General features: G+C 52.5%; 6 protein-coding genes and 1 non-coding gene across 7 annotated transcripts; 5 read left to right on the top strand and 2 right to left on the bottom strand.

Annotated features, from left to right (window-relative positions):
• Positions 1 to 586: 586 nt before the first annotated feature.
• On the top strand, positions 587 to 1,918 carry SPSK_01747 (uncharacterized protein; the record flags this gene model as incomplete). The annotated part of the gene is made up of 1 exon (XM_016728653.1): positions 587 to 1,918. One exon carries the CDS (start codon positions 587 to 589, stop codon positions 1,916 to 1,918), a length of 1,332 nt encoding a protein of 443 aa, XP_016589967.1.
• Positions 1,919 to 3,704: 1,786 nt separating this feature from the next.
• Positions 3,705 to 3,802, top strand: SPSK_11236. The gene has a single exon. It is a non-coding gene; the product is annotated as a tRNA-Gly (tRNA).
• Positions 3,803 to 9,681: 5,879 nt separating this feature from the next.
• On the bottom strand, positions 9,682 to 10,182 carry SPSK_02010 (uncharacterized protein; the record flags this gene model as incomplete). Its single annotated transcript, XM_016728908.1, has 1 exon — positions 9,682 to 10,182. The coding sequence occupies one exon, from the start codon at positions 10,180 to 10,182 to the stop codon at positions 9,682 to 9,684; it is 501 nt and encodes a 166-aa protein (XP_016589966.1).
• Positions 10,183 to 10,791: 609 nt separating this feature from the next.
• SPSK_01879 (uncharacterized protein) lies at positions 10,792 to 11,699 on the top strand (the record flags this gene model as incomplete). The annotated part of the gene is made up of 2 exons (XM_016728778.1): positions 10,792 to 11,301; positions 11,370 to 11,699. The coding sequence occupies 2 exons, from the start codon at positions 10,792 to 10,794 to the stop codon at positions 11,697 to 11,699; spliced, it is 840 nt and encodes a 279-aa protein (XP_016589965.1).
• Positions 11,700 to 11,958: 259 nt separating this feature from the next.
• SPSK_01761 (uncharacterized protein) lies at positions 11,959 to 13,256 on the top strand (the record flags this gene model as incomplete). The annotated part of the gene is made up of 2 exons (XM_016728667.1): positions 11,959 to 12,462; positions 12,528 to 13,256. 2 exons carry the CDS (start codon positions 11,959 to 11,961, stop codon positions 13,254 to 13,256), a joined length of 1,233 nt encoding a protein of 410 aa, XP_016589964.1.
• Positions 13,257 to 14,101: 845 nt separating this feature from the next.
• SPSK_01513 (glutamyl-tRNA synthetase) lies at positions 14,102 to 16,324 on the top strand (the record flags this gene model as incomplete). Its single annotated transcript, XM_016728424.1, has 2 exons — positions 14,102 to 14,341; positions 14,441 to 16,324. 2 exons carry the CDS (start codon positions 14,102 to 14,104, stop codon positions 16,322 to 16,324), a joined length of 2,124 nt encoding a protein of 707 aa, XP_016589963.1.
• A 924-nt stretch (positions 16,325 to 17,248) lies between these two features.
• On the bottom strand, positions 17,249 to 18,328 carry SPSK_01824 (D-lactate dehydrogenase; the record flags this gene model as incomplete). Its single annotated transcript, XM_016728724.1, has 1 exon — positions 17,249 to 18,328. The coding sequence occupies one exon, from the start codon at positions 18,326 to 18,328 to the stop codon at positions 17,249 to 17,251; it is 1,080 nt and encodes a 359-aa protein (XP_016589962.1).
• Between the last annotated feature and the right edge of the window lie 582 nt (positions 18,329 to 18,910).

The following is an 18,910-nucleotide window of genomic DNA, read 5'->3' as shown; positions in this document are numbered from 1 at the left end:
TCTTCTCTTCCAATATCCATCACCTATACTGCTACTTAGCTCCTGTCTAATATCAACTGTTCCTGATCGACACCACCTTCAGCCCTCCTGTGGAGTCAATGCTACTTTGCATCCTCGTCGATATCTCATGATGACTGATCTGTTACAATATACTTGCAGCGGTTGGCACCGTCTTCCAACACAGACGAGCACTAGAGGCTCAGCCATGTAGCCATCCTTACTGATATGCTGCAGCCCGTTGAGCAGACAAGACAACGGCTGAGGTAAGACGCGTGAGAAGCTTTCCAACGGACTGAACCCAACCTTTCAGAGTTATCCCCCGCGCAGCGCTGTTCTCCAGTTGAGGAGCAACTCACCTCGACTCTTTTGTTAACCCTCGATTCACACCACTACGTCCATCGAAGCACACACAGCAACACGTCCTTCGACAACTCTTTTGAGGCAAGATACCGAAATCAGAGCCCAGACCATGTCTTCGGAATCTTCTGATCTCCGTAGACTGGAGAGCACAGCGGGGATGCAGAATCAAAACGAATAACGAGAGAGCGAGCCCGAGGTTGACACATCCACCGCCATCTACCGTTCCATGCGGCCGCCCGTCAACCACATCCTCGACCTTCCAGTCCATGTCATCTTTACCCTCAAAGAGTTCCTTCGAGGCCAAGACATCATCCTGCTATCACTCACATGTAAGGATCTCCGCCGTCTTATGATACAGAGACCCAACCAGACCCTTAGTCTCGCCTTGGATATCGTTCCATCCAGACGGGAAAAATACCACATGCTGCTGGTGCGCGACTGTTACACACATTGGGTATGCCACGCATGCCACCAGCTGCGCACTGTCTTTGAAATGGACCTTCCCGGATGCCCCGTTCACATCACCTGGCGACGGATATGCTATAAGGCTCACTGCCATACACCAGCTGTCGCCGGCCCCTTCTCGACCGTGGGTGCGGCCGGCTTGGCTTTTCATCACATTCAAATTGCCCTCCGCTACCAGCGCCTCATCAAAGCCGGCGTCCCGGACACTATGCGGATGAGACGGGCAGTACCAGACACCATCCGCCTTGTACACCAGGACGCCACTCTGTCGCCCGTCCGCATGCTCCACCGCATCATGGATCCCATTTTCAAGACCATGTCGCGCGGCACTGGTGACTGTGACTATGCGCTCCGTATGCGGTTCGACCGCCGGATTAAAGAAGACCACACGGCTACCCGCCCATTCACCGATCTGCCACAATTGCGCTTCGTACAGCGCTCCAGAATCAAGATCGTGCGCCATTTCTCGACCGTTAATTGCATGCAGTGGGACGGAACCATTTTCAACATTTGTCCGCACTTGACCATCATGAGCCAGCACTTGTTCTCGGCCGACCCTCTCCCCCGACACTCTGGATACCGAAATGATCCTCGCAATCTGAAGACGAACAGAAAGAACTGCTACCGCCGCGCTCACTATGCTCTATATACGACAGACCAGGGACTACTGCGGATTGAGCCATGCGTGCAGTACCACACAATCCTCGACGAGGAAAAGGGCGCCTGCGCGCAGTGCTTGACCGACTACAAGGTCAGGGTCTGCGACAACAATACGACACTCTATGTGGATGTTTGGCAGGACTTTGGCACCGAGTGCACTTATAGAGATGCCGATGAATGGCTCATGCACAGCAGCCTCTTATGGTATCGGACCCATAATCCCAGCCTGTATTCCCACCCCAGGGCAAACGGCCATGACAATGTTCGACATCAGCCCGGCGCTGTCTGCAAGTTCTACCACCGAGGCGAGAATGCATGCCCTTGGGACCGTCCACAAACAGACCTTGCTCACATTCAGCAGTTGCGTGTTCAAAATGAGCCAATGGTACTACTTTGGAGGACGAGCTGTGGACAGCACTCTCCGAGACTGTAGGGAGTGTATGGAGTCTATGTGGCTGAACGAAGGTGTCGTGCGTTTGCTTAGGAAATGAATCAAGCGGCGGGTTTGTGTCCGGGTGGCAATCTTCAGCGACTGTACAATAAATTTAGAATAATGGTTCAATAGACTTGACATTGGACAGATTGTCTCCTAAAAGATGTGAGTTTAGTTTGTCGAGCGCGCCATGACTACGTATCGCCCGATCACGTACAATTGCCGACCAACACTGCTTCGTCGCTGACCTATTGTCACCATTCGCGGCTATTGGTGTCGGTCGTGGCGGCTGATTCACGGTTGCTGTAAAGTCCGTAAGGCGACCACAGCGATAATGTTGTACAACTAGCCCGTGTTGGTGGCGAATGGGAATTCGATAAAATATAAATACCAAGAGTCAAGACCTTGTCAGCAAAGCCGGTGCGTCTCCCTCCAATACTATACCGTTGTCTTCATCGCATTTGCTCAGATGGGTTTAGATTTATATGTCATCGGGGGACGCACCTTTTGATTCATCGGGATCTCTAGGATCGGGGGCTATTATTGCTAATGATGAGCTGCCACTATTACGTGCCAGCAGAAACCTGAAGCAAAAAGGATAACGCGAATAGAACTAATTCGAACAGGCCCAGTGGTCTGTTTCGGAGTTGCTTGGTCGGTAGCCTTGGTGCTTGAACCTTGTCTTGAAAAACTGCTATTATTTTTGTTACGATTCGACGCCCTTTTGTGAGCCGGCATTAGAATCAGTCTCCGTGTGTCGGACGATCGCTGGTAGTCGAGGTGACTTAACAAGGGAAGAGGGCTGAAAGTGTATAATAGCAAACACGAGACAGAGAAGACAGGATAGAGAAGACGGCATAAGAGAGGATAACGAAAAGAGACTGGAGTGTATTTCTTGCTACCGAGATAGAAATCAACTCGTCTTTACATCTGTCAACATTAAGACGAGAAGCTGCGATCAAAACAATAAATACGCCTTTCAGTTCTTTCCACTTATAGTTGGCGAGTACACGATGGTGGAAGGAACTACGAACCATATTACGGCAGACCTGCCATACCTTCTGTTCCAAAGTCCTTCAATAAGACAGGAGGCAAGAATGGCCGGCAGCAAACCGCTCTCACCTCGTCTATTTACAACCAGGAACCTGCGATCATACAAGGGACCACGACGCTCCTTCTACTTGCATCCGCTGAGGATTGTTGGAGGGACTACGACTCGTCCAAGCAACACCTCCATGTTTGTTTTTTGCCATTCTGCTTTAAGTAAAGCCTTCCATCTAGTGTATAATTCTTCCCAGCCTCGATACGAGGGGTTTGGTATTTTGTTTCTGTCAATAATATGCTAGTGTTACGAGGTAACAACAACAAACGATCGCGGCATGTAAAGGCGGAGGCAGTTCTAGTGGTGCCGGATTAGTAAAACATGGACGAAATGGTGATACAATAAAAGTTACCCGGCCGACATCCGGGCGGCAGCAGACCTCTCATAGTTTACTGCTTGCGGGTTTCATTCTTCAGATGTCCGCCGACTTTCAACCGCCGGCCACGATACTTACGCTCCGTACGTGTTGGTGCCGCTGGTGGGACTCTCCGTCCGCTGGAGAGCAATGATTGCTACCCGAGCTTAAGCAAAGTGTAATCAGAAAGCAGCTCTTTTGACAGCGTCGGTGGTTGAGTGGTGGTGCCGAAAACGTGGTCCGCTACTCGGTCAAAGTAGCGTGTTGTAATATTGAAGTTGATGTACCACATTAGCGCTAAACATTTCAACAAACAGGGAACACCACCAGCGTCGGTGGTTTAGTGGTAAAATCTGTCGTTGCCAGGTCGGATCACATGATCCGACGCAGACTCGACAGGCCCCGGGTTCGATTCCCGGCCGACGCAAACTGGATTTTCTTTTCAGATTATTTTTGAGATTTTAAGAGTCATGCAGTTTCATGTCCTTAGCATCCGTTGCGGTTTAAGTCTGAAATTTCTTTTTTTGTATCAATCCCTGTTTTGTCGCTCATTGGAAGCATGTGTCGGACTAGATAGAGAATAAAATTCTGAACAGGTCGCTTTATCGCGTGTTAATACTTTAATTGGAAGGTTTGAAAAAGGCTGCGATATTCACGCCCATAAAAACACTTTGTTGACTCAAATTCAAAACAATAACTTCAAAATAAAAAATAAGCCAAAAAACCTGATAACCCGTCCAAAAAAAAAAAAAACACTAATACGAAAAAAATACCACCCAAAAAAAACCAAAACTCTATACTAGTCTATAAGTATTCTTACCGTCCCAACTTCACTCCCGTTCCATTCTCTCGACTACATCCCAGACTTCTTTTGGATAAAGATCGCCGAAGTGGTCGGCATCAACAGACTTCAAACGCCGTAGCAGTTCGTTTTTCGTGTCTGTCGCAATCAGAACCTCCCAATCGGCCCATGCGATGCGGATTGATGACTTATTGTCTTTTGAGGTTTCCGCATTGGCACCGTTTCCGGCTTTGCTAAACGCGTTTTTTGCCGCTTTGGCCAATTCCAGTCTCTTATCTGCCTGTAGCAACTTTGTGGAAAGGTTCCTGTGATGGGCAGATATGAGGCTGGACCACTGCTGCGCTGTCATAACGCACCGAAGAAAGCGGCTGAAGGGACAGCGAGCTTGATCGCGGCGGCACCCTACGATGTAGTCGAAAGGGAGTAGCTCGCCGCCATCAAGTGCGTCCATGTTCGCCCGTAGCTCCACGTGGCGACGTGCTCGAAGGCTGCACTAAATGCCCAGTCCGCCGACAAGTGTCAGAACGGAGAAGACGGTGCTTAGCACCGTCTTGACAATATAGCTACAACTATCGTCAGGCTATGTGCTCATATGTATCGCGAGTTTGTCTTGGAATGCAGACTCACTGTATGTCCTCGGCCGACGACATTTTAACAATTGCCAAGATAGGGCGGGAGCGTAGCAAGAGGGGTGTACCGGCAAAATCGACGTAGAAGCAAGAGCGCGGAAAGGCAGCAACGCGGAACGGCAACAGCACGGACCAGCAAGAGCGATGGAGCAAAGAGCGATGGACCAGAAAGAGCGATGGACCAGAAAGAGCGATGGAACGGCAAGAGCGATGGTGCTGAGGCGTTGGGACGTGAGCTGGGATGGAAGGAAGGACGGTTTTGGTCTTTAAAACCGGGTCCCACTTATTTCAATCAGTATCCAAAGTGGGCCGCCAAGGTCAGACTAAGAGACTAAAAACATATTTTGGTCCCGACCTCGTGATTGGTCTCCACTAATTTTGTCCAAATGTGATTGAGCACTAATTTTGTCCAAATGTGATTGAGCACTAATTTTGTCCAAATGTGATTGAGCATGACTTTAGCAGGGTCCGAGTGTCCCTCAGCCTTGCGAGCGAACCAGCAAAGGGTTGACCGATGCCCTCTCTCGAGTAAATCGTGAATTTGTTTTGTACGACATCCTTATGACACAAGGAGCTTCTTATCTTGAGTATGTATGCTCTAATGCCGTAGCCTATCTCTGATTTATGTTGGTCTGATAAATGCTGTATCTTACGACATACTGGTTTTTAAACACAGTTTTTTGGTGTATTCTAGTATCGGATGGTTTTTGGGTCCATCCTAAAAGCATTACGCACAACGATCAGCTTCTTTACTGAACGACGCATACTGTAAAGACAGAAACTATTCAACGAGCACCACCTAAAATTAGTTGAAAATTCTATTATCTACCTAACGTTCCTGGTCTATCCTGCGTTATCTCTGACAACTAAATTGGCAGCCAGTTGTGCTGTCGCCGCAGCTTGTGCTTTGGCTACATGAGCAGCTGAACAAGCCTCCCAAACGAGGTACTCGACCTGGTTCGGAATATTCCTGTCCAACCGATATGCTAATTTATAAAATCCAATATGAGGACCGGTCATTTCGCCGGATATCGTTTTTAAGATCGCTCTTGTTTTATCGACGATATTGTTTGCGTAGCGCATACACTCGGCTGCGTTCTGTACAACACTGGCCACGAGGGCAACGGTGTTCGCAGAAAACATGGTACTGTCTGCCGTTCCCTTCCACCACCGAGTGGATGATCCGTTTGTAAGGATGTCTCGTATCTCATTCACCCTGTCCTTGGTAATCTTAAAATGTCTGGCCAATTCCGTGACATTTGCCTCGATCTCGAAATAGTCCCGAATGACTACAGCCGAAACAGTCCAGGTATCCGCTGCTGATTGACTAAAGGCGATCGCCACATTAAGAGCCTCTGCCGCCGCGTCAAGCTGCCCCTTTGACGGTGCCTCTATACGTGGAAGCGCCACTGGAGTCTTTGTCTTTTTCTGAGAGGAAAATGAAAATGAAAGCCTAGAAGGTGCTGCACACATTGTAGAGTCACCGACGAAAAGTGTGGTTTCGAAAGCCTCATTCACAATGTTGCCCACAAGGGCGACGGCAAGATCAGCACACGCAATCGCTGTTTGTCCTGTTCGGCAAGCAGACTGAGCAACAATCATATTGTTACGAACGGTGTCGCTTGGTTGGGATATTTGTGAATGTTCTGGGTCGATAGTATCGGTGAAATGCAAGGCGTCGTCCACGCAAAAGGCTAGAGCAGAGCATCTTTTGTTCATGCAGAGAAGTCCATCTGTACATGCAGCCATGGCTGTAACGGTCAATGGCCAGCATAAGTCTCTGGCCTCCTCTTGTGGCGATTTTGGTGGTACATGTGACGTCTGGGCGGGTTCAGTCGTTTTCTCCTTTCTCCAAAATCGGAGTCGATATCGAGAGGGTTGGGACATATTTGAAAGGCAGTATCAGGTGAGGATATAAATTATGTCGAGTTGTATATGTCGTGATGTTTTGTGTGATAGGTAAATTGTGTCGGTCTTTGAAAGAAGAAGGGTCGAATATGGCGTAGATATATATATATGCGAGCGGCTGCTGAGAACCTTAAATTTGACCGGAGTGACGTCTTGTGGCAAAACTATAAACGTCTTATTTTGATGATTAAGACGCGAATAGAATTCTTTGCCATGGACCTCGAGCTACTGGCAGGTCATAAGTAGATGGCCAGTTCTGACTGTGTAGTCGCCGCCCTTGTGTAAGTGCAATTGAAAGTCATATCCGCACCAACAATTAGCTCTAGCTGGTGTGAACGACTGACGACTTGGGATGCTGTCAGGGACACACGTAGACGAAAGAATAAAACGAAGGTGGAGAACAAGACACTTGTATGATTTAGCAAAGTCTGCATGTAAAAAACTAGAGGGGCGAGATGGCCTCTCAGATAGACACAAGTCGTGCTTTTCCTACTTCGACAATAGCTAAATACTCCTTTCGTGAAGACCGGCATCGAGAGCAGGCGTTGCATAAGAACCTTCTTGCCAAAAGTATCATACACCTAAGAATAGAGTTCAAATAGAGAGCAGCCAAGGTATGTAAATGTGGGTAATTGCACGCTTCCAAAGAAGCAGGTGTTTACGCTTCGTGACCAGTGCCAACCAGTGAAAAGGTGCTCCTTAACAGCCGTTTATGTAGTTCATACACTGTAGAGTTTATTTATTTGAAATACAAGATCCCCATGTCAAAAACGTCATTGAAACCACACCAAAGTACAACCATAAAGAAAACCTCCCCTGGCATTTTCAAATCAACAACAAAGGCTGCCAAGGGTGTCAAAATTCGCAGTCCTTAAGCACTGCAAACAGTTCCATTTTCCTGCCTGCCGCAATTAAAACCTCCCACTCTGCCCATGCGACACAGATTGGTGGTTTTGCTGCCTTTAGTAGCTTCCTTGTTGGCACCGATTTCGGGTTTGCTGACATTTTGCCGCTATGGCCACCGCCAATCTCTTGTACCGGTAGCATTTTTGTCGAAAGAGTTCTTTGATGGCCGATACTGGACTGAACCAGCGTCAAGCTGTCAAGATTGGAATCTCGTATCCAAATCCGAGCAGCACACAGGGCGTGAGAAAGTCGCCGCCGGTTTTGGTCAGCCAGTCGAGCTTTGACATAAGCGGTTGGGAGCGTTTCGCCTCGCTTTAGCGAGGCGACCACCTGCCTCCTATTGCGGAGGGCAATCTAGGCCCCGAAGAAAACAGCCGGTGCCAATAAAGGCAGAACGGCGCCAAGCACCGCCTTGACGATGTAACTAGAATAATGTTAGTTGAGTATATCAGTGTTTTGAATAGACGTATAACTTACTGGGTGTCTTGAGAAGTCATTGCAGAACGAGACTGCTGAAAGGCAACGATGGCAATAAAATGGGATTGGGCGAAATGGGAGCTGGGATCAATGGACATCGACACCGTCCTTAACAACTGGTGCTTCGGCACCTTGCAATGTAGTCCACAAGGAGTAGCTTTCCATTTTCTAATACAGCTATGTTTGCCCGTAACTCGACGTGGCGACATGCTGGAAGGCTGCACTAAACGGCCCCTCCGCCAACAAGAGTCGGTGCTTAGCACCGTCTTGGCAATGTAGCTACATCTATCGTCAGGCTATGTACTCGTGTCACGAGTTCTTCTTGGAATGCCGACTCACTGCGTGTTTCGGCCGACGAAATTTTGGCAATTGTCACGTACTGGTGAAGGCGCAGCAAGAGGGTGTACCAGCAAGAACGACGTAGAGGCGAGCGCGAGAGGACAAGAGCGCAGAACGTTATGAGCTTGTAACTATTGAATCGTTAGACCTGAGTAGAGCCTGTGCTCTTGACGGGATGATAACTCTCACCCGTGGTGCCGGTCAGAATCATCATTGGAATGCTTGTGGGAACACCGAAGCGACGGGAAGGTAATATAATTGGAAGAAATAAAGATGGAGAGATGATAGTCGAGGCGATGGATAAAGCAATATAAATGATGTACGTAGTGATGAATTAATGGATGGAAGTAGCAAGAGATGGACAATGTATTGATGGGTGAGTCGTTGGTTGGGTTGTGGTGATGATGCGTGTAGATGAAAACTTGAAGATAGAAGCGAAACACGAGAGGGGAATAGATCTTTGGACCGAAGACGGACCGCCAACAAGGCCCCGGCCACGACAAGCCATACACGGACCCGTATGGATATCCTTGAATACATGCGACAGCTCACCACCCTCTGTACACCGGCCTCACTGGCGGGCTGGGGGCTTGTTGGCGGTTGGTTACATCGCGGACTGCAGACGCGACCAATTGCGTTGCAGCTTAAGCAGATTTATACGCTGTATTATGAGCGCTGAGCAGTGGTGTACCTTCTGTCACTTCACCACAGAAACTTATCTGCAAAGGTATTCGAAGCAGACAAACGACTCGCAATAGCCAGAGACGCCAGAGATTCCGCCAGATCCGTCAAGGACAACGCGGAGGACAAGGACGCCAAAGACTTAATCGTTAAAACGTTATGGGCTGAATGGGAATACCAAATTGCGATGGATGCGAAGAAGGAACTTCTACGACGGGCAAAAGCCGCAGATGTAGAAGAGTTTGCGCATCTTTGCCCGGAACTGTTCTGGGCTAAAACAGTGCTCGGCTCAATAATCTCAGTCATCACGCTCGCCGGCGGTGTAAGCCTTTAGTGCAAGTGAGGGAGGGGGGACGTGGTGATTTAAAGACAGGCCGGGAATGGAAAGGTTAGGTTGGATGGACCGTGGAATGTGGCCCAGGATCCATAGTCTTAACCTTAACGTGGCCCGTGTTCCACCTTACTTCTTTTGACTCATTTATCACAATTCATTCGTTTTTTCCTATGAAGGATGGATAACTAGGAATACCACCGCGTAGAAATGTGTGAAATGCGTCGTGGCTTCTAAAGGGCCCAAAGGTCTCCGGTCCAATGCGGCCATCCGACAAGCCCTCCTTTGTAGATGCCCATGCCACAATGGACTGTTGTGCTGGCGGACGGAGGCTGCGGAGCTAAGCAACCGCGTCGTGTAGGTCGGCCGTGATCGTCGTCTTGACGTCGTGTACTAGGCGCGTCTTGAGCCACAGCTCGGCCAGGCTGACGCCCTCCACAAGCTCCCGTCTCAATGTAGATTCGCCCGTTGGACGCGTGGTATACGCGGTACACTCTGGGTACGAGTATCGTCGTGTGCTTCCGCACGTACAGGAGTGCCTCCAGCTCGCGTGGATCGTAAGGGCCTTTGATGATGCGATGCCTGCTGACCCGGACGACATTGGGCGTGAGGCTCTTGAAGTATGTGCGGCCGAGGCGGAGGCGAGTGGACAAGGGAAGCACCCAGAAGCAGGACAACGAAGAGAGCACCATTATGGCATCGCGGTGGGGGATGTTGAGTGACAGGCGCACCATTGTCGCAGAAGGCTTGGTCGAAATAGGTATCTGCGTATCAGGGGCTGCTTCGTAAAAGGCGTGTTAGACGACGCGTGACAAATCCAGCCACATGACGCCTCATGTTAAACCGTGTGAATTCCACGTGACACCAATTTCAAGGGCGGATAAGTTGACGAGATGAACAGGAAGATGCGTGTACTTTTAATGGGTGGGTTATTCTTGTTGTTTTGATACCGCTGCTCGTTGTGTTATTTTCCTTGCATGGTATTTTGATGAACTTTATCGCCGCCAATGGATGTCTTTGGCAAACTTCCCAGGATAAATGGGAAATTGGCTTGGTTTTCACTGACTGCGTATTATCATCATACCTTTGCGTAATATACCTTTCTTGGAACTGAATATGCCGGAATGCCGTGCTATTACCGCGGGGTAGTCGTGCCGGGCGGCATAGCAAATGCTCATCTCTTTTCTCGCAATCGCTTCCACTCGCCGGTGACCACGAACAGTTAGTCTGTTGGTGCAAACACGTCGCTTTTTGGGTCTCGCAGCAGTTCTGTCTCGTTGTTGATCGCATTGTTTACTCATTTTGTTGCACCACCCAACACTCCCGCCCCTTCAGCCGACATTATGGCCCGCGACGTCGAAACAACACTCAACTACTATGACGACCCTCGCGACGGCTCGGAGCCCACGCCCGTCTACGTCGGCAAGGGCACTGTCACCAACGAACGACCCATGACCGTGGCGCCCGTGACCGCGCATGACATCACGGGTCGCGAAGGCGACTTTACTCTCAACAACTGCGGCTTCCAGCTGCTGACCAAACCAACCGCCGCGGCCAGAGAGTGCATCGCCGACAATTTCCAGAGCCTCGACCTCATCCAACGCGTCTACTTCCCAGACACCGAGGACATCCTCCGCGCGGCGACGGGGGCCGCCCGCGTCGTCATCTTTGACCACAAGATCCGCCGCGGCCCTGCCGACTGGCACGCCCGCGGGCCCGGCAATGCAAGCCAGCGCGGGCCGCTGCACCGCGTCCACGTCGACCAGTCCTACGACGGGGCCGCCTTTCTTCTCCGGTGGACCCTGCCCGACGAGGCCGACCACCTTGCTCAGCGTCGCTGGCAAATCATCAACGTAAGCGCGCTGCTCGTCTTGTGCTTCCTTCGCTCGGTTTGCTCACGCCTCACTTGTATTGGGATCAGGCCTGGCGCCCGTTCCATACCGTCACAAAAGACCCGCTGGCCGTCGCCGACGCCCGGTCCATCCCCGACGCCGACCTCGTCCAGGCCAGCGTCTTCTACCCCGACCACACGCAGCACACGTGGACCGTCACCGCGTCGCGGGACCATCGCTGGTACTACAAGCACCGGCAGTCGCCCGACGAGGTCATGCTCATCAAGTGCTTCGACTCGGTCGACGACGGATCCGTGGCCCGGCGGGTGCCGCACTCGGCGTTCCGTGACAAGGCGTACGACGAGGACCCGCCGCGGGAAAGCATTGAAGTGCGGACACTCGTGTTTTACGAGGACTGACGGGTGGCGATAGCGAGATTGTGGCCGTTTCGTTTCTGACTCGTAGAGATGCTGCACCAGTGGAAATTCATAGTATTGCTGGCGATGCACGACGTACGATAACGCATACAGAAAAGTGTGATAGTTTATTTCATTGGCTCTGGCAATGCTTCCCCTCCAGGCTCCCTTGAAGCGTCCATCTGAAGAATGCATTCTGACAGGACACTTGTTCGGCACATACGAATTCGACACGTGAAGCAAGAAATCTCCTTTCGTCACCATGTCGGCATCGAACACTATGAACACACTCTCTCTCAACTGGAAAAAAGTCATGTATGACCCGGATGCTTCCATGGACATGGCCATGCAACTGACGGGCTGGCACGCGCTCTGCAAGCTGGCCTCGAGCTTGCGCGATGGCATGCCCTGCGTCCCCACGGACCACGCCACCAACGGCCTCAACAACATGGCGCGCCTGCTGCAATTCACGGACGGCACGATGTGGGTGGCCAGGATTGCCATGCGGAGGTCGGCAGCCGCCACAGAGAAGCTGCGCAACGAGGTCGACACAATGTGTTGGATTCATGAACAGTCGCGTTTGCCCTCGCCCGAGATATTCGCGTTCGAAGTCGACGAGCACAATGTCGTAGGCGTCCCCTTTGTGCTCATGTCGTTCATCCTGGGGAACACGGCCATGGATTCGGGCGGTGGCTACGACACACACCACGGCGTCATCCCCGTCGCCCAACGGCCGCACTTTTACCGCTCCGTGGCCCCATGCCATGTCAGTCGAACGCTTGCAATCTACCTTCCCACCATCCGTACTACACGCATTTAACTATGTGACAGGTGCAAATGACGTCCTTGCGACTTCCCCAGATTGGCACGATTCGCAAAACTGCCAACGGCACCTTTGAAGCCGGCCCCCTCCGGGGCATCGGCGGTCCCTTTGACTCCGCGACCGACTTCTTTTTGGCTTGGGCCGACCACGTGCAATTTCCACGCCAGCCAAGCGAAATTCTGGAAATCATGGGCGGCGCTCCCGAGGCAGAGCGCGTCCTACACGCGGTAGAAACGTTCTTGGATCGTTTTCGCGTTGTGGTGCCGCAATTCGTCGCGCGAAGCAGCCGTGGCCGCGACACGGGACCGTTTCCTCTTTGCCACCCCGATTTCTTGCACAGCAACATCATCGTCGCCGGCGACGACGACTACACCGTTCTTGGTGTCATCGATTGGGAGGGCGCCTGCACGTTACCCCTTGAGCTCGTCTGCTTCCCGCGATTCCTCGATGCCATGCCGCGCCGCTTTGACCGGCCCAGTCGCTACGGCCCCGACGGCCTGCCACGCGACGAGGACGAGCGACAGCTGTTGCGCGAGCGCCGCGCATATGTGCAGATGGTTGCGGCGTGGGAAGCACAGGAAGGGACGGACCGCACGTTGTCAGATTGTCTGGCAGACGAAAATGCACAGGCTCTGTCGTATGGTTTGGAGGCGTTCGATGTCGGCAAGATGGGATTTTATGATGACTTGCTCGACGATCTGGACAAGGACCTGCCTCCTACACTTGTATCGCTGTAATGGCGATAGGAGAGGCAACGAGACACCTAAATCTCAATACGGTATTAGCAACAGAAAAACAATAACTAGACGATATCCCGAACTTTGCCCGGCTTACTCTGGTAAAAGTGAGAAGCTGGTTCTTCGTACTTTCACTTCATAGTAGGTTGGGCGCTGGTGGTGCTCGTGCTGGGTAGGACAGGCGGGTGCGGCCGAGCCGCCCCGAGCCGCCACCTGCGCCCACGTTACGGCAGGAGCGTTGCCTCCGCGAGGGTCAGCCGTATGCTTTGGGGCTGCCTGGATTTCAAAATGAGTTCTTAATAACCATAACATCCCTCTGAATGTTCTGTGTGCACTGGACGGCGTCCTTGACGTGATGGTGGACTTCGCTCAACGCAGGCTGCTGGAATACCTTACTGGCCAGCGCCATGCCGAGGAGATGCAGGACTGCACTATGGTCCATGGTACTTGATTGATGTTGCCTCTCTCGACGGTTTGAAGTCGGTTGCAAGCTTCACGTAGGTGTGCAGCGGGCTCGTTGATGTGTTCAGGACCATTGTTTACCTGTGGCCATTTGGGCACCATCCTCTTGTAGCCTGTAGAAATCGATAAAAATGACGCGTTTCAAAAATTTGTTCTGAGCTGTGTGTGTTGCTTTCCCCCAGTGTCGTTTTTGTGCCTTTTTGCGCCTGTTTACATACTCGGCCTCGCCAGTCCAAACAAGGTTTTTCCTTAATCATACAGGATGGTACGGCTGTTAAATACATATCCCACTCTGCGCCCACATTTTCCCAACCCCGCCACATCAATCAGTCAAGTTTTCAATTCAGTCTTTCCGAACAAAACAACCGTCTCCCAATTTCGCCATGTCCCGACTAGACATCGCCGCCAAAGCCGAACTGGCGCTTGTGCTCCCAAGCCTCGTGCTAGCAAACTACCTCCACGTTACAGGCGTTCTACCAGACCTTGTGCGCTCGTTCCACGCCGACAAGGCCTTGGATGATGGGGGGTCGGTCGTTCGACTTGTTTCTGCCGATGGCAGTGTGGCCATTGACGAAGATGTCTGCCCTACTCTCGTAGCCGCCGCTGGTGAGAAGAACACTTTAGTACGATTAAAATATTCCTCTTTTTATTCGCCTTTTTTTCCTTATCACCGGTTTTTTTTAACCTACCGGTGGTGATGTTAACAACTGGTTAATATATAGATTAAAGAGTGGGTAGTCAAGTCCACTGAACTCGCCAGCAAAAACCGCAGAGACGTCGAGGGCCAACTGACCGCACTCGAGTCACACTTGACGCTCCGGACATTTATCGTTGGCCATACCTTAACGCTCGCCGACCTCGCCGTATGGTCCGCACTTCGAGCCAACCCCGTGGGTCAATCCCTTTTACGTAAGACAAATGGTCATACGTATCGGTGGTACAACTTCGTCCCCGCCACGGCGTCCTGGCTGGTGCCGCTCATTGAGGAGCTCACCGCCCCGGCGGCCAAGGAGCGTGCCGAGGACCGTGCCGCGGCCTCGGCAGCGGGCGCCAGTTACGACATTGACCTGCCTGACCTCGTTGGCCCTATCACCACGCGCTTCCCACCCGAGCCGTCTGGTTACCTGCATATTGGCCATGCCAAGGCAGCGCTGCTGAACGACTACTTCGCGCACAGTCGACCAGGCGGGAAACTGATCTGCCGCTTCGACGATACGAACCCTTCCAAGGAGTCGATGGAGTTCCAAGACTCGATTGTCGAAGACCTAGTTATGCTGGGTATCCACGTTGACACAACTAGTTATTCGAGCGACTACTTTCAACACATGTACGATCTGGCTCTCCAGTTAATCCGTGACGGTAAAGCTTTCGCCGATGACGCGGAGCTCGGCAAGGGTGACGAGGATCGTAAAAATCGGTTACCGTCTAAACGGCGTGATATGAGTATAAACGGGACCTTGGCACGTTTTGCTGATATGACTGCCGGGACGGACGAGGGCCGCCGTTGGTGCCTACGCGCCCGTATCGCGTACGACAGCCCCAACGGCACGTTACGCGACCCTGTCATCTACCGTTGTAACCAGACGCCGCACCACCGCACCGGCACCTCCTGGAATGTCTACCCGACGTACGACTTTTGTGCCCCTATCCTCGACTCTCTCGAGGGCGTCACACTGGCCCTACGTACCAACGAGTATCGTGACCGCAACGTGCAGTACGCCTGGTTCCAAGACGCCCTCAGACTGCGTCGTGTTCCCATTTATGACTTCTCGCGCATGAACTTTGTGCGCACAGTGCTGTCGAAGCGTAAGCTGACTCAGATCGTCGCGGACAACAAGGTCTGGGGCTGGGACGATCCCCGGATGCCGACGGTGCGCGGCGTGTTGCGGCGGGGCGTGGTGGTGTCGGCACTGCGTGAGTTTATACTCAAACAGGGGCCGAGCCGCAACGTGTTAAATCTCGAGTGGGGCATATTTTGGGCGCTCAACAAGAAACACATTGACCCGGTGGCGCCGCGGCACACGGCAATTGTGGCAAAGGACGCTGTGCGCTGCACGGTCCAGGGCCTCGACGATTCAACGCTCACGCCCTTGGTGCGTCCCAAGTACATCAAGAAGCCTGAACTCGGCGACAAGACTGTGCTACTAAGCAGCACCATCTTCCTCGAGCAGGTGGACGCACAGTCCTTTACCACCGGCGAGGAGATTACGCTGATGAACTGGGGCAATGCAATCGTTCGGGGAATTAAGAAGGACACAGACGGTCAGACAATCAAAACGCTCGACTTAGACTTTAACCCCGGCGGTGATGTGAAGAAGACCAAAAAGATCACCTGGCTGGCCGACACAGCCGATAACCTTGTCCCGGTGGACCTCGTCTCCTTTGACTACCTCATCACCAAGGACAAGCTCGACAAGGACGACAACCTGCGGGACTGTCTCACTGAGGTCACCGAGCTTAGACAGCAGGCGTTTGCCGACTGCAACGTGAAGAGTCTGGCCAAGGGCGACATTATTCAGTTTGAGCGCAAGGGCTATTACAAACTGGACGCGGTTGTCCAGGATAGCCAGGAGCGGATGGTGTTCTTTGACATTCCCGTTCGTTAAAGACATTGCTGTGTGTCTCGCAGGAGTGACTTGAATGCTGTGGCAAATTGAACGTGAACTGCACACTGACGACGACAGAGAAGCACTGAGTAACAAAATAGAAAATAATTCTTCTAATGTCCACGTCATAAGCGCCCATCCGGTAGCCCCTGCTAGAACGCTGCCCAGTCCAATCACCGCCTTGTCCGCCCGGAGCCGACCCTTAACCCTACGAATGTAGGTCTTGTAAATATTAGCCACCTCCACCACACCGCCAGACACTTCAATGTATGCCGAGAGAACCTTGGAGAGCAGCGTATTAACAGTGTCAGCCAGCTGCCTCGATCTCTTGGGGTAACCAAATTCGGAGGCAGTATGCTAGGCGGCCGACTCTTTCGAGGACGTGAAATGGCCATGTTTACCGTAGGCAGAATTGGCCTTGATGAAATGATACTGGCTGGGTGACACCTTGATATGAGCGAAAGTAGACGTGATCGTGAATAAAAAAGAATTAAGGTGAGTGTTCGATTCGACGGCTGTGTAAAGACGCGCGGGTTTGCTTGACGTTTGTTTCTTGCGCTGAGTTTTACCTTGCTTTTTTACTTTACTTTTTTACTTTGATTCTTTGCTTTCCGTGGATCTCTTGAAGACAAACGAAAAAGAGCGCTTCCAGCCTAACAAATTACATTTATTGGGAATATTGTCATCATAGATTCGTTCCGATCCGGCGAGGGATCCTCTTGATAGGAGAAATACGATCCCATCCATCCTTACACCTACGTCGTACCGTACTGGAAGTCAGCTTCGTTCAACCTTTTTGCGAGCCAATCTCCCTTTCTCGACATCAATAAATGCGGTCATCAATTGAAACTTCAAAAATCCCAAAGGAAAATCCCACAATTGCCCAATCTCCTCCCGTGGCACTGATCCTCGATACCTTCACAATTAGATGCGCACGGGAAGGGAGTCCCGCCGGGCAACCTGCTTGTGAGCGGCCACGAGGGCGTTGGGGCACGGGCGGCTCAGCAGAAAGTCGCTCAGGTTCTGGAGGGTGACGTTGGCAATTTCAGTCAAGGCTTCGACGGTGAAGAAGGCCTGGTGGCCGCATACGAGGACGTTGGGGAAGGTCATGAGGCGCATCAGCTCGTCGTCGTCGATGATGTCGCCCGAGTGGTCGTTGTAGAAGAGGCCGCCCTCGCCCTCGTAGACGTCCAGCGCGACGCCGCCCAGGTGGCGGCTCTTGAGCGCGGCAATGACGGCCTTGGTGGCAATGAGGCCGCCGCGGGACGTGTTGATGAGCATGGCGCCCGGCTTGAGCCGCGGGAGCGTGCGCTCGTCGATGAGATGGTGCGTATCCTTGGTCAGCGGGCAGTAGAGGCTAACGACGTCGCACTGCGGCAGCAGGTCGTCCAGCGCGCGGTATTCGCCGAGCTCCTCCTGGACAAAGGCGGCCGACGGGTACGGGTCGTGGGCGAGGACGCGGCAGCCGTAGCCCTTGAAGATGCGCGCCGCCGCCAGACCAATGTGCCCCGTGCCAACGACGCCGACGGTTTTGCCGTGCAGCGTCATGCCCAGCAGCCCGTCGAGCGCGAAATTGCCCTCGCGCACGCGGTTGTAGGCGCGGTGCGTGCGCCGGTTGAGTGTCTGGAGCAGCGCGACACTGAACTCGGCCACGGCCTCGGGCGAGTAGCTGGGGACGCTGGCGACGAAGACGCCCAGCTTCTCGGCGACGGCGAGGTCCACGTTGTTGTAGCCGGCGCAGCGCAGCAACACGGCGCGGACGCCCTCGGCCGACAGCGCTTCGAGGACGGCGGCGTCCAGCACGTCATTGACAAACACACAGACGGCCGTGGCACCACGAGCGAGCGCGACGGTGCGCAGACCGAGCGCAGAGTCATGGAAGACGAGCTCGATCGGGTTCTGGCTGTGGCTGGAAGCCACATCCTGCTTCTTGTCCGCCAGTGTCGCAGACAAGTACTCCTTGTCGTACGGCTTGGCCGAGAAGACCGCGACTTTGACGGACATGATGGGTGGACAGTGATGGCGGGAGGCGGAAACAATAAAAGTATGCGATCGTGGAGAATGACGGCGATTTGGCTATATGCAATACTCGTGAACATATGAAAACGGGAAACTGTAAAACTACGCAACTATGTGGCAACGGCCGAACAACATGTCAGATTCGGCGTAACTTGTGGTCGTCTACTCAGCCGCCAGCATGCGTGGCCAGCCATTGGCGGAGCGGACTCCAAGCACTGGCCAGAATGTCTCGCCGAGTTGGAGACACCCCAAAAGGGAGAACAAACGACAGATCTGTAACAATGAGCCACGCGCTAGCAAAGGTCCTCTTGACAGATGCAAGGACTACTAGCTCCATTTCACGACGAGAATTAAATCTTAACACAAACAAAACCGCGATGAGAGGGCGATCCCATTCTGCGATATTGCCTCGACCCGGTACAGGCCCCGTTTCCCGTCTAGGTGCGGAGGAGGGCCAGGCGCACCCACTGGCCATTTACCCGTGCCGAATCTAAATGAATAGAATAATTCAATCACATGGACAGGTGGGCGACAGACTGGCCTGGCCGGTACAAAAGGCCAGACCCA

Source organism: Sporothrix schenckii, assembly GCF_000961545.1.
Source record: "Sporothrix schenckii 1099-18 chromosome Unknown Cont42, whole genome shotgun sequence".
Lineage (NCBI taxonomy): Eukaryota > Fungi > Ascomycota > Sordariomycetes > Ophiostomatales > Ophiostomataceae > Sporothrix > Sporothrix schenckii.
The sequence above is the reverse complement of the archived record's forward strand: the minus strand, read 5'-3'. Positions and strand labels throughout refer to the sequence as shown.